The 13,396-nt window shown below is 40.7% G+C and overlaps 1 protein-coding gene across 1 annotated transcript in view; it reads left to right on the top strand.

The window, feature by feature from the left end:
* The window catches only part of LOC125916874 (lon protease homolog 2, peroxisomal-like), a 91,388-nt gene extending 78,595 nt beyond the window's left edge, over positions 1 to 12,793 (top strand). Inside the window, exon 12 of the mRNA XM_049623135.1 lies at positions 9,523 to 12,793. Coding sequence (XP_049479092.1) covers positions 9,523 to 9,764 — 242 coding nt within the window. The 3' untranslated portion in view covers positions 9,765 to 12,793. The remainder of the gene's footprint in view (positions 1 to 9,522) is intronic.
* Positions 12,794 to 13,396: the final 603 nt, after the last annotated feature.

The raw sequence follows: 13,396 nt of genomic DNA, 5'->3' as shown, positions 1-13,396 counted from the left end.
GTCAGAACACACATAACATTTACCGATTAAATTTGCCCTCTTATATGGATGTGATTTGTGGTGCCTCAAAACAATTACAATAGTAACAGCAAAGATCACTGATCACAGACCACCATAAAATAATGATGAAAAAGTTTAAAATGCTGTGAGAATTGCTGAAAGGTGGCACAGAGACAAAGTGCTCAAATGCTTTAGGGAAAATGGTGCTAACAGACTTGCTCTAGGCAGGGTTTACAGGCCAGTAAGTGTCAGAGTCAAGATTCTAACCTAGGCTAAACTTAGTGGCTACACTGTGCTTTCATTATTCCTATATATTCTATGTCCATTGTCCCTATAACAACTATTTGAAGTGTAGATACGATTTCTCTCATTTCAGATGGGGAAGTGGAAGCTTAAGATGATAAGGGAAATGAACAATCTGAACAGGAAATTAAGAAAGCAGTTCTGTTTACGGTAGCAAATGGAAATGAAAACTACGATGAAATATCACCTCACACCTGTCAGAATGACTGAAATCAAAAACACAGAAGCAACAGTGTTGGCAAGGATGTGGATGGAGAAAAAGGAACCCTCTTGCACTGTTGGTGGGAATGCAAGCTGCTATAGAGGAAAATAGTATGAAAGTTCCTCAAAAAGTAGAATAGAACTACCCTACAATCCAGTAATTGCACTATTGGGTATTTACCCAGAAAATACAAAAACAGTAATTCAAAGGGGTACATGTACCCCTTTGTTTATTGCAGCATTATTTACAGTAGCCAAACTATGAAAGCAGCCCAAATGTCCATTGATTCATGATTGGATACAGATGTTGCGGTGTATACGCGCGCACGCACACACACACACACACACACACAATGGAGTATTATTCGGCCATAAAAAGAATGAGATTTTGTGATTTACAACAACATGTTTGCTAGGTGAAATAAGAGAAAGATAAATACCATATGATTTCACTCATAGGCAGAATTTAAGAAATAAAACAAGCAAAGGAAGAAAACAAAAGACAAACCAAAAAACAGACTTTTAACTATAGAGAACAAACTGTTGGTTGTACTAGAGGGGAGGTATGGGCAGAGATGGGAGAAATAGGGGATGGGTATTAAAGATTATACTTACCTGATGAGAAAAAACAAAATGAAAAAGCAAATTCCATTTACAATGGTATCTAATAGAATTAAACGCTTAAGAATAAATCTCATCAAGGAGGTAAAAGATACCAAACATTGCTGGAAAGAAATTTTAAAAGGCCTAAGTAAATGGAAGTATGGATAGAAAGACTTAACATTGTTAAGATCTACCATTTCAATGCCGTCTACAGATTCAGTACAGTCTCTTCTGGAACTTCAAGTCTTTTTCAGAGAAATGGGAAAATCGATCTTCAGTTCATTAGGAATTGCCGTGGGCCCCAGCTACCCAAAGCAATCTTGAAAAAGATCAAAATGGAGGACTCACACCTCCTGACTTTGAATCTTCTATTAAGCCACATTAATTAAGACAGTATGGTACTGGCATAAGGACAGACATATAGATCAGTAGAATAGAATAGAGAGCACAGAAATAAAGGCTCACATATATGGTCAATTGATTTTTATCAGGGATACCGAGACCATTCAATAAGGAAAGTCTTTTTAACAAATAGTGCTGGGAAAATGATATCCACAAGCAAAAGAATGAAGTTGGGCCCTTACAAAACAAATACATAAATACAAAATTAATACAAAATTAAAATAAATATGGAAATTAACTAAAATTTGATCGATGACCTAAATTTAAGAGCTTAAGTTATAAAACTCTTAAATGAAACATTGGGGAAAATCTTCATGACATTAGATTTTGCAGTGATATGGATAGGACACTAAAAGACACAATAAAATAAAAAAAGAAAACGGAAGAAAATATTTGCAAATCATATATCTGATTACGGATTGATATCCAGAAATGTATAAAGAACTCCTACAACTTTAACCAACAAAAGCAACCCAATTCAAAAATGACCAGGGGCGCCTGGGTGGCGCAGTCGGTTAAGCGTCCGACTTCAGCCAGGTCACGATCTCGCGGTCCGTGAGTTCGAGCCCCGCGTCAGGCTCTGGGCTGATGGCTCAGAGCCTGGAGCCTGTTTCCGATTCTGTGTCTCCCTCTCTCTCTGCCCCTCCCCCGTTCATGCTCTGTCTCTCTCTGTCCCAAAAATAAATAAAAAATGTTTAAAAAAAAAAAAAAATGACCAAAGGACTTGAATAGACATTTCAAAGAAGATAGGCAGATGGCCAATAAGCACATGGAAAGATGTTCAACATCACTAGTCAGTAGATCAGTGCAGATGAAAACCATAATGAAATACTGCTTCCTGCCTATAAGAAAAAAAAGGAAAATAAAAAGCATTGGTAAAGATGTGGAGAAATTAGAACCTTCATGCATTGTTGGAAGGAGCATAAAATGGTGTAGTTGCTGTGGAAAACCGTTCATCAGTCCCTCAAAAAGTTAAACATGGAACCACCATATATCCCAGAAATTCCACTTCTAGGTGTATATCCAAAAGGGTGTGGTACACAGGGACTCAGACAGATACCAGTGTTCTTGGCAGCATTATTCACAATAGCCAAAAGACGCAAACAACTCAGTTGTCCATCAGCAGATGACTGGATAAGCAAAATGTGGTGGATACATACAGTGGGAAAAAAGGATGAAAATTTGATGCTACAACATAACTAGGCCTGGAAAACCTTGTGCTAAATGAAATAAGCCAGACACAGAATGGCAGATATTCTATGATTCCATGTAATGAGCTACCTACGATAGGCACATTCATAGAGACAGAAAAGTAGAATAGAAGGGAGGGAGAATGGGGAGACATTATTTAATGGCCACAGAGTTTATACAGAGATGATGAAGTAGTTTTGGGTATACATGGTGGTGACGGTTATATCAGCATTGCAAATGTATTTAGTTCCACTGAATTGTATACTTGTGGATGGTTAAAATCCATATTATGTGATACACATTTTACCATAATAAAAAGTTTTGAAAAGGTTAAGGGAATTTCCCAAAGTCCTAGAGCTTACCAGGTGGAAAGACCTGGACCACAAACCCAGGCTTTCTTGACTCCAAGGCGTCTTGGAGGTAAGGAAAGTGGGTTGTACCTCTACTGTATATTTCCAAGGATCTACCCAAAGGGAAGAATACTGAAAATGGGATGTTTCATGTTTTTGTACCTAAAGCGATTTGGTGTATCTGTATATCTGTCTGAGGCCCTAAGATCTTTTTAATCAAAAAATATTAGCTACTCAAAATGGGTAAGAGTTGTCTGCTGGGAAGATCTGTTACTCTTTTCTTAATAACAAAATCATCACTATCATATAAATATAAAATGATGCATCAAAAGATTTTCATTAACTTATTAATTAGACATGTTACAGTTGGTTCAGTGGAGATCCAGAAAGTACACACGTATGTACATAGGCAGTCAGGAATGCTGAAATGTGCAAAACTAGCGCCTTGAGAAAGGGCGAGGATCCACTGTCCCTGTACATGACAAAGTTCACTTCCGTTTCTATGGACGAGCATCATTTGCATTACTTTCTGGTTACTATAGCATACAGAATTGAAAAATAGCTTAAAAGCAGTAAAACACAGACCAGCTGGAAGAATACACTGGACAGGATACACAGCAATCTCTTTCCACTAATTTCCAAGTCTTTCATAGGTTGTTGTTTTTTTTTTCTTTTATGAAACTCATAAAAGAGAATCCTTGTCTGTAATACCACTTAGGTTGATTATTTCCAGTTAGGAAAAAAATAATCTAATCTCTAAATTTACCACCAGGTTGCCTTGTTTTGTCAAGGAGCTCTTGAACTTTAGGTGGTTTTTCTAGACTGGACCAAAAAGGTGACCTTGGCCAGGAGCCAGGAATCCTGGTACTGTCTGTGATTTGCTATGCACTTAAGGTCTCAGTTTCCTTGAGTATAAAATGGAGAGCTGAGCCAGATCTTTGACTTTCTGCCTGGCCTTTGAAATTTTATATATCATGGTTTTATCCTATGCTTCTTGAATTCCCGATTCTTCCTGAATTCTGCTAATCTTCAGAGTGAGACCCACACATTTTCAGGAAACTATTTCCCATGGACATTGTATTAATATGACAGAAACAGGTAATATTCATTTCTTTGAAGAAGTAACCCTGTGTTTTGGGTCCTGGGGATTCTGCTACATGCCATTCTTCCCTCCTCCAACCCTACCCCACCAGCATTAAAAACCCACTCTTTGTGAAAATGAACACTTCTTCCATAATCGAGATGAAACGGTTCCTACTATCACTATGCCAGAAAATGTAGCTTTTGAACTCATGAGCTGGCACTTGAGATTGTAGTACATACTTGAAGTTAAGCAGGATATAGAGAATAAGTGATAACTAAAATGTTCTGTCTGCAATAGAGATGATTGTAGAAAACCTACAGCTGTCTGTGGTTTGTTCGATTTTCATTTCCCCCACATTCTTGGGAACTGTTGATGTTAGTAGCCTGTTTTGTGTTCCTGGTCTCTGCTACTTTCCATTGGTTGGATCACCTTTCAAGAGACACTATTTGCCACAAGATTTATTCAGAAAATAAGAAACTTTTTTTTTTTTAACACAAAGCTACTGGTGTTTCCAGAGGTATGATAGCCCTCTACTCTTCCTCCTTACCTCCCCTCTTAATGTCTTCCTCTCTCCTTCCTTCCCACAGTGATTCTTGGGCTCTTGGGCCTGCTTTCATTGAAGTCATGCTCCTCTGAGAGAGGAAAAGTGAGTGGAAAGAAACACTCAATCGTGTCCCAGGGACAGCTGCTCAGGAAAGCCTAATCCTTTCTCATGAGACATTTGTAGCTATAGAATATCCTTTCCTAATAACCGTGTGACATCAACTCCAGAGCCCGGCTTAGCCCCCACTGCACTCTTGCTTTGCCAGCAGCCATCACCACAGCACATGTCTGTTTGTTGTACTGCAGGGGGGCTGCTGTTGAGCAGAGCGAGTGCATTTCCCGCCATGCCCCAGAGTGCTCCTCCCTTATCTCTTGCCTTCATGCTGTGAAACTCTTGGTTATTCCCTGACCATCCTGGCTGTGTCCTAAATTAGACTGTTAAAACAGGCTGATAACATGGATGAAAGAAGAGCTTGGAGACATCTCTGAGCAGAGTAGATCAACAAGAAGAACTTCAGGTCCCTCCCACTTTTAGAACAACTTTATTTAGTAATAGTCATATATGTTATAGCACAGAGAAGAATCTTGAGTTTTGATATCTTTTTCTTTTTTCTTACATATGTTAAATTTATGTGATTCCCAGCTGTCCTGTGACTGTGGTCAAAGCCCTATCTGGGGCCCTGGGTGGAATTAGGTTGCATTTTGTCTTCTGCTAACAAAAGTGGCTGGAGTAAGACCTGCGAGTCTTAGCAGAGTCTGTGTAAAATATTTCTCCCAACTATATAATTCACTTCCTCCCATTTATACATATTTGGCTTTAAACATTGCTATATTCTCCCAGCGACTCTGTGAAGGTTACTATAATTATTAGGGTTTTACAGATTAGAGAAACCAGATACAAAGAGGTAAAGTAACGTTTTTCAAGGCCAACTAGGAAGTCAGAGCCAGGATTGGAGATTTTTATTGACCATTTCATCATGTAATCTTAATCTCATAACTCAGGGAATAAGTTTAACATTTTGGACTGTATCATGTCATTTGTTCTCATGTATATTATTTTATTTTATTTTTTAGTGTTTATTTTTGAGAGAGAGAGACAGAGACAGCGTGAGCAGGGGGAAGGCAGAGAGAGAGGTAGACACAGAATCCAAAGCAGGCTCCAGGCTCTGAGCTGTCAGGACATAGCCTGACATGGGGCTCAAACCCACGAACCATGAGATCATGACCTGAGCCGAAGTCAGATGCTTAACTTACTGAGCCACGCTGGTGCCCCAATTTTTTTATTTTAATGTTTATTTTTGAGAGAGTGAGTGAGTGAGCAGGGGACGGCAGAGAGAGAGATACAGAATCTGAAGTAGGCTCCAGGCTCTGAACTGTCAGCACAGAGCCTGACAGGTATATTTATATTATGTTACATTGGTAAAAAATTGTGCCTTGTGAAAGTGGATACCCTCCTCTTTCCTCAAATTGACATTGTTTCAAAACAATTTTCTCATGTTACTTAAAAACACTTGGGATACAATTTTAATGACTGTATAGTATTTTATTGGATAGATGTTCCACAGTTTACTTAACCATGTTCCCAATTTGAGTATTTATACTGGATCTAATTATAGCCAGTGCTGCCACAGGTAGGTTTGTTGTCTAAACTGTTGCCTACACAACACTTGTCTGCACCTCTGATTATGACCTTAAGGATAGGTTTCTGCAAAATTGGACCACTAGGTCTGAGAGTAGGGATGTCTGGGAGGCTTTCAGTGTATTGATAAATGGCTTTTCTGAAAGATTGAATCACTTTTTATATTTCCATAAGCTCGGTGTTTGGGAAGACCTCTTCACTTTCTTTAACACTGATCTTTGTCATTTTTTAAACTTCTGTGCTCATTAGTTTAATTTGGTAGCCAGCAAATGGTATCTTGCTTTTATAATTTACATTTCTTTGCTGCTTGGCGAAACCGTCCTCTTTCATGTGACTGTTGGCCATTTGTTAGGAAGCGCTCATGGGACAGGGCACGCAACAGAGGTTAAACTTTTTTTTATTGTTGCTGTTTGCCTTGCCTTAAAAAGCCCACCTTGCTTGGGGCAAGGCTGGTAGTGAACTGTTGGGACCCTGCCACAGTCTTCTCTTGGTACTAATCCCCCTGGCGGGAGCAGGGAAGGGGACATGACACTAGAGCTGAGTGCTTGAAAGCTCATGCATAGGACACAGGGCTTTCATCTATAACCCAGGCTTCATGCCTTCAATGGCGTCTTTGTTGAGATGATGTTTTGCCTGTTTGTTTTAATGAGGAATAGAAGTGTGAGTTCTCTGAATTTTCAGTAGTTCCTTACTCTCACTTTGCAGTACATGTAGATCCTAGTGGATGACTCTTAAAATCCAGTGCTGGCCTATCATTCCTGATTAGCCAGTACCATCTTTTTGGTTTGAGTTTTAGTTCTCTAGGCTTGCGTTCTAATGGTGGAGCATTTTCAAGCACAGATTAGTTCTAAGTGTATTGAATGCTTCATAACACAGTTGCTGTTCCTAAAGCCTGAAATAAATTGTCATCTTTTATCTTACGAGGCCTGGTTGTGTTAGAAATATCTCTCCCCATCGCCACTCCCTCCATGCTCCAAGCCCTGAGTTCACTACCCCACTTGGAAAGGGATTGGATGTCCTGAAGCATTGGTTACGTAATTGTGGATTGGCTTTCACCCATCCAGTATGACTTCCTCTTGTGATCGTGAATTCCAGGCTGGCAGCAGTAATTAGATCTCAGGAAAGCCCATCCAGCGGCACACCAGGCAAAAGGGCCTCGCAGCCTCTTTCTGTGTGTCGGCTGAAGTTTCAGAACCCTTCATTTTTAGGGTACAGCAGTAACCTTACACAGGTGATGCTTTTCTTTCTGTGCATTAATTTTAAGCAGCAACACCTGCTTTCTGTGCTGCTTTGAGATCTAATGGAGCTCATCTGGCCATTGGAGTACCTTCCCGCCCTCGTCACTGATACTGCTCAGACAGGCTGCACACGGAGCAGCAGGCAGAAAACCTCCCATTTCCACAAGCTGCTGAGTAACCCAGTGATCACTGCAGTTAGTGAGACAGAAAAGTGCTGTGAGAAGTTGTGAAGACCAGGGAAGACTTCCTAGAATCCAAACTTTGAAAGATGAAATGACATTATGAAGAAATGACTATAAGAATAGATGTAACTCCAGACTTGGTGTAAGGTACAACACGTGCGCTTCACTTTGTGATCTACAGAGGATTTTCTCCTAAATTCTGTAGAGATAGGTAGCTCAAGGTTTAATGCTGGGCCTACGGTCTGACAGCCAGCAAGTGGCAGAAAAGCTGAGCTCTTGTCTGCTTTCTGTCCTGTATCTCTCGTGATTCAGTCTTGAAGAGGAGCCCTCGTAGGGCCCTGCAGAAGAGCAGACCGAGAGAGCCATTCACCGTGAAGGTCATAGCAAGGTTGTTCTGCACGGGACTCATTTAGGAACATCCTAGGATGTCTCCAGTTATCATTAGAGTCTAAAATTAGGGTCTAATATTGTTAAACATACTCAGGAATCACTTTTGGAAGGAAAGGAGACAGTTCTTTTAACTTCATGAGATATGAGAGTGGAAGAATCATAACAAAAATAAAATAGTGGTGACTTTATAATGACTGTTTGTTGTGTGTTACTACATACAGTAATCATTTCCAGAAAGATGCCTTAAAACATTTCATGAGATAGTACAAGAACTGGAAGAATTATGTATGGCAAAGCTAAAAGAAAAGCAAAACTAGAAATGAGGATGAATACAGTCAAATATTATATACACTTTTTTAATGTTTTATTTTTGAGAGAGAGGGAGAGAGTGCCAGCTGGGAGGGGCAGAGAGGTGGGTGGACAGAGGATCCAAAGCCGGCTCCACACTGACAGCAGCAAGCCCAATGCGGGGTTCAAACTCCAGAGCTGTGAGATCATGACCTGAGCTGAAGTTGGACACTTAACCAACTGATCTACCCAGGCGCCCCTCATACATTTTTTAAACATCTATTCATTTTAGGTTTCTGGCTACAGACTTAAGTAACATTTTTCTTCCCTCAAACTGGAATTACAGAGACCAGTAGAAAGTGGTCTGATAGGTCAGTTGGCTCTTGCTCCTTGTTTGTCTAGGCTCAAACCAAAATGAGTCTGTACTCTGACAAGTTGTTAGCAACCAAGGCTCTTAGGCAGGTAAAGGAAATAGTCCTTCATTATAGGGATTTCAGACCAGACTTCATATTTTCTTACCCTAGCACTGCCATGATGTTTGTTTTATTGGAAAATGATAATCTTGGAGTTGAACTATGTGTTTACAAAAAGAAGCATTGCTTATACTGGGATCTGTCATTTCCAAGTTCATGCTGCCTATCAGGAAATGGGACACCTGATGGAACTCCTCTGAAGAGGGAATTGGAAACTTTGTGTCCCATTGATCTAACGAAATTATACAAAATAATCTATTGCATTTGGCCTTTCAGTGTCTGTTTTCTAAAGTTGAACAGAGCCAGGCATTGTTCCTGGCTTAAGAATATAATGGTTAAAAAGAAGACAGGCGGGGTTGTGCCCTCCTGGAGCTTACATGGAGTGCGAGGGGTAGAGGACAAACAGGTTTGAATAAATGAACAAGACAGCACATTACATCACCTTCAAGGGGCTCTTGAAAGACTGATTCTCTGCCTGAGTTCTACAGATCACAAGGTGAATTTTTGTGCCTGAATAAATACATAAAGGTGACTGATCTGTTAAAGTCTACTTTGCTTCTGTTTGATACATACTGCTAATGAATTTGCAAAGCTGCCAATCTCTGAGAATTTCTAAATACATTTTTCTCTCTTAGGTTGTAAAGAACACATCTTAGAAGATGCAAAACCTGAATCTATCAATGACACTACGGACTTAGCCCTACCACCCGAAATGCCGATTTTGATTGATTTCCATGCTCTGAAAGACATCCTTGGGCCCCCAATGTATGAAATGGAGGTGATCATTCTCATTTCCTTTGTTGATACCCACCAATTTATTCTGATAGTTGCTTCATGGATTGGGAGAGAGGTAGAACCGGGTGGTTTGGGAGGCTGAATTTTGTCCACAGATTGGAAACTTATTTTCTCTATGGTAGTGAATTTTAGTGCTTTATGTGATAATAAGGCTTTTTTAGAGAGCCAGGGACCTTGTCCATATGCTCTTCTGGAAACTCGATCTGAGCTCATTCTCTGCCTTCTAGTTCCATTTTATGAACAGTGTCTGACTTTCCTCCTTAGAAATTCTATATTCCTATTAATTCCTAATTAAGGATTTTTTTGTGTGTGCTATCAAAGGCTTGGGAGACAAAGGTAGGCAAACAGACTAGTACAGAATATCTGAAAACATGAGCCTAGCGTTAGCTTCAGACCCAGATGGTATCTTTGTCCAGACCCAGATGGTATCTTTCAAATATCTGTCATTTCATTGTTAATAAGTTTTAAGTTTCTTTTAGGTCAGAGCCACGAGCCCTATTTCCATCTTTTTTCCTAACTGTCCCTCACAGCGGAGTGTCCAGTCAGAAAGGCCTGAGCCCTAAGACTGAGTTGAGGCAGCTGGATGGAGAGGTATTGAATCTATGCCTACTGAGGGATTTTAATACATTTCAGAGGATTCTTATGTGAGCTTAATTTATGGGTCAGTTACTAGAAAAGAATTTTATTATACTACTGAACATAGCATCTTTCTTCAGAAGCTTTACCATCACTTCCTCCTTTCAGTTTAAGGAAAAACAAGATTTTCAGGAGAATAAATCTGATAAATTATGCAGAAGATAATCTCTTCATCTGATTTTTAAAATCACGAGTAGATAAGGTTTTCCTCAAGTCTTAAAACTGAGGAAAGGAAAAATAGTCCCCAAACCCATCTTGTTTATCTGTTTAAACTCTGAGCTGCATTAAAGCTAATGAGCCTCTCTGTAAAACTCTGTTACAAGAATAGAAATTTGTACTCTCAACAGTAAATCTGGTCTTGAACAGTCGAATCAGAGGCAAATTGGGTATTTGAATTCTTCAGTTATCATGGATTTAAATTTTGAAATGTTGTAAGAAATGGAGCAAAACTTTCTTTGGTGGAGAAAGTGAACAAAACCTGCTTTTCTGTTCTGAGAGAATGCAGTTGCCTTGAAAGTAAAGATGCAAACAGGTTCTGACTCCTGCATTTCCAGTGGGCTTTTTTCTCTAAGCTTTCTGGAACAGTACGTTCCAGCAGTCCTTTGGGAATTTAAACTAGAGCAACAGATAAAAACAAAATATCAATATGTGTTTCTGTTGCATATACCCTTCTCTCCTGGCCATTTCTGCTATTAGGTTTGGAAGCATTGTTGACATTCTTGGAGCTTTGACCAAAAAAAAGAGGAAAAGAACAGAAATGAGAAATGTCACAAATACTGTTCAGCAGCTCTAGAGAAACTCATTTTATTTCCCCTTGGGCATCTGAGCACTTTCACCAACATGAATCTGAAAGGTAGAGTCCAGTGGCCATTTTGCCTTTATAAATAGCATCTTAGAATGGTAGGTCTGGTACTTGGGAGTTTGGGACATTTCGTTCATCTTTTCCACACTTGAGAGACTTCACCCTGTAGCCTGGGGTTTCTGTCTGCTTCTAGTGGTCTGATGACCTTCAGCTCCAAACTTCTTAATAAGCCTTGCCTGAGCTTTTGCATCTCCAAGATTAAGATTTATGGAACATCTCTTTGTTGTCCCTGAGGGCCATGACTGTGCTGGGAGTCTTCCATTTTACACCAGGGAAGAAGTCTGAAGAGATCAAATGAGATTAAATCCATAAGGTACAAATGGCAAAGTCAGTATTCAGACTCCGACCAGCTGATGGCAAGTCTAGTATTCTTTCTGCTCTTCTTCAATACTGTGTCAGACCAAGCTAATTCCTGCCCTTCTCTGCTAAAAGAGAATGGCTTGAAGTATGGCAGTTCCAAAAAAAAACGCCATCTGCTCTACGTCAGATTTTTGTTTATATTCTTACCAAATGTAGTGCTGTGTTTTGGAATGGGAGAGGTTGGGATGGGTTTCTTGGCTACTTTTTGTGTATATCTGTTAGGTATCAGGCACCACAGAAGACCCTCTCACAAGTAAGACATCTTTGAATCCTCAGTTATGGCCTCTTTCCAAGAACAGATGAGGAAACAGGCTTAGAGTGTTTAAATAACTTGCAAGAAGACACATCTTTTGCCAGAACTGAGATTTGGTTCAGGCCTGACTCCAGAGGTGTGATCTGTCTCTCACGTGAGAGAGATGGAGCACCAGCACCTTGGTTCTCACAGGGGATTCACAGTGGCCAGTCTTTGTCGCTCTTCATGCACTCCCAGGTAAAAAGTCTGCAGAGACATTACACTAAGAATGTTGGAGTATGTGTAGAGGTGATCCCACAGTGTTATAAGGCACCTTTTTTGGTTTAAATGCCTATGTTCTCCATAAAGATAAAAGTCTAGGGTCTGTCATTTTCTTCTAGAGTTTCATTCATTCAGTGAATAGTCATTAAGGCGCTGCTGGCAAATACGGTAGTGAACAGGCAGGATTCAGTCTCTCCTTTCATGATACTTTCATAGCAAAAATGAACAGGTTAACACATAATTCCAGGTTGAGGGTGGTGCTGTAAGGAAGGCACACAGGCAGGACTGACGTCAGGGCCACTGCTCCAGCACCATTGGAGGCTCATTTTATAGGTAGACTCGGGCTTGCTGGTGGATGATGGACAGGGAACAAAGGAAACAGTCATCAGGTGGGAGCAACAGGATCTTCGGATGGTGGTGCCATCTACTGAGGCGGGAAAGACAGGCATGGAGGGCAAGGGCTGGTGCTCCGTTGTGAACATGTTAAGTGTGAAATGTCCGAGGCACAGGAAAGGCGACGTGTGGACATGCAGGCCTGTCCCTCAGAGGAGAGGTCTAAGGTGGAGGTATAAATTAAAGAACTGTCAGAAAAGAGAGGATATTTAAAGTCCCAGAAATGTTGAGGTCACCAGAGGGAAAAGTGTACCTAGAAAAAAGCAAGTAGCCTTGGGGCAGGCCCTAAAGATGCCAACAGTTAGGGTCATGGAGAAGAAGAGGAGCCCTGGGGGGAAAGAAAAGTTCGGAAGTAACAGGCAGTTAAGAGGGAAATAGGTTTTATGCTGCCATGAAAACAAAGGAGCATGGCAAACAAACAAACCCTCATGAAGGAGGGGACATCCAAATGTGTTTGCTGTTTGTGTATTAGCTTTGACATGGAAGTCCATGACCTCGAAAGAGGCGGTCCACAGGGAGTGGTGGGCATGGTCGATTTGGGAGTGTGTTGGACAAAGAGTGGGAGGTGACAGGAAAGTGGATTAGTGTGTGGGCAACTCTTTTCAGAAGCTGTGAATGATTGCAGAGAAATGAGGTGGCTCAAAGGGAGTGTGGAGGCCACAAGAAGAATGTTTCCAAACGGAGCCCTGTTTGCTGATAACAGCGATCCCGTAGAGAGAGTAGGATGGATGTTGCTAGAGGGTTAGCAGGTACAGAGTCTTTGGGAAGGTGAGCTGGGGGTGGGACCGAGAGTGAAGGGCAGGAAATGGCATGTGTGTGATGAGGATCCCTTTGTGGGGGTAATGAGGAAAGGGGCACAAATAGTGAGTCCCTCACAAGAAAATGGTTATAATGTTGGAACACAGGTTCATTTGTCACACAAGGAGAGAACTGAAGCTAGGACAGAGCA

Source organism: Panthera uncia, unplaced genomic scaffold, assembly GCF_023721935.1.
Source record: "Panthera uncia isolate 11264 unplaced genomic scaffold, Puncia_PCG_1.0 HiC_scaffold_1281, whole genome shotgun sequence".
Lineage (NCBI taxonomy): Eukaryota > Metazoa > Chordata > Mammalia > Carnivora > Felidae > Panthera > Panthera uncia.
Note: the sequence above shows the minus strand (reverse complement) of the source record. Positions and strands in the feature narration are given on the sequence as shown.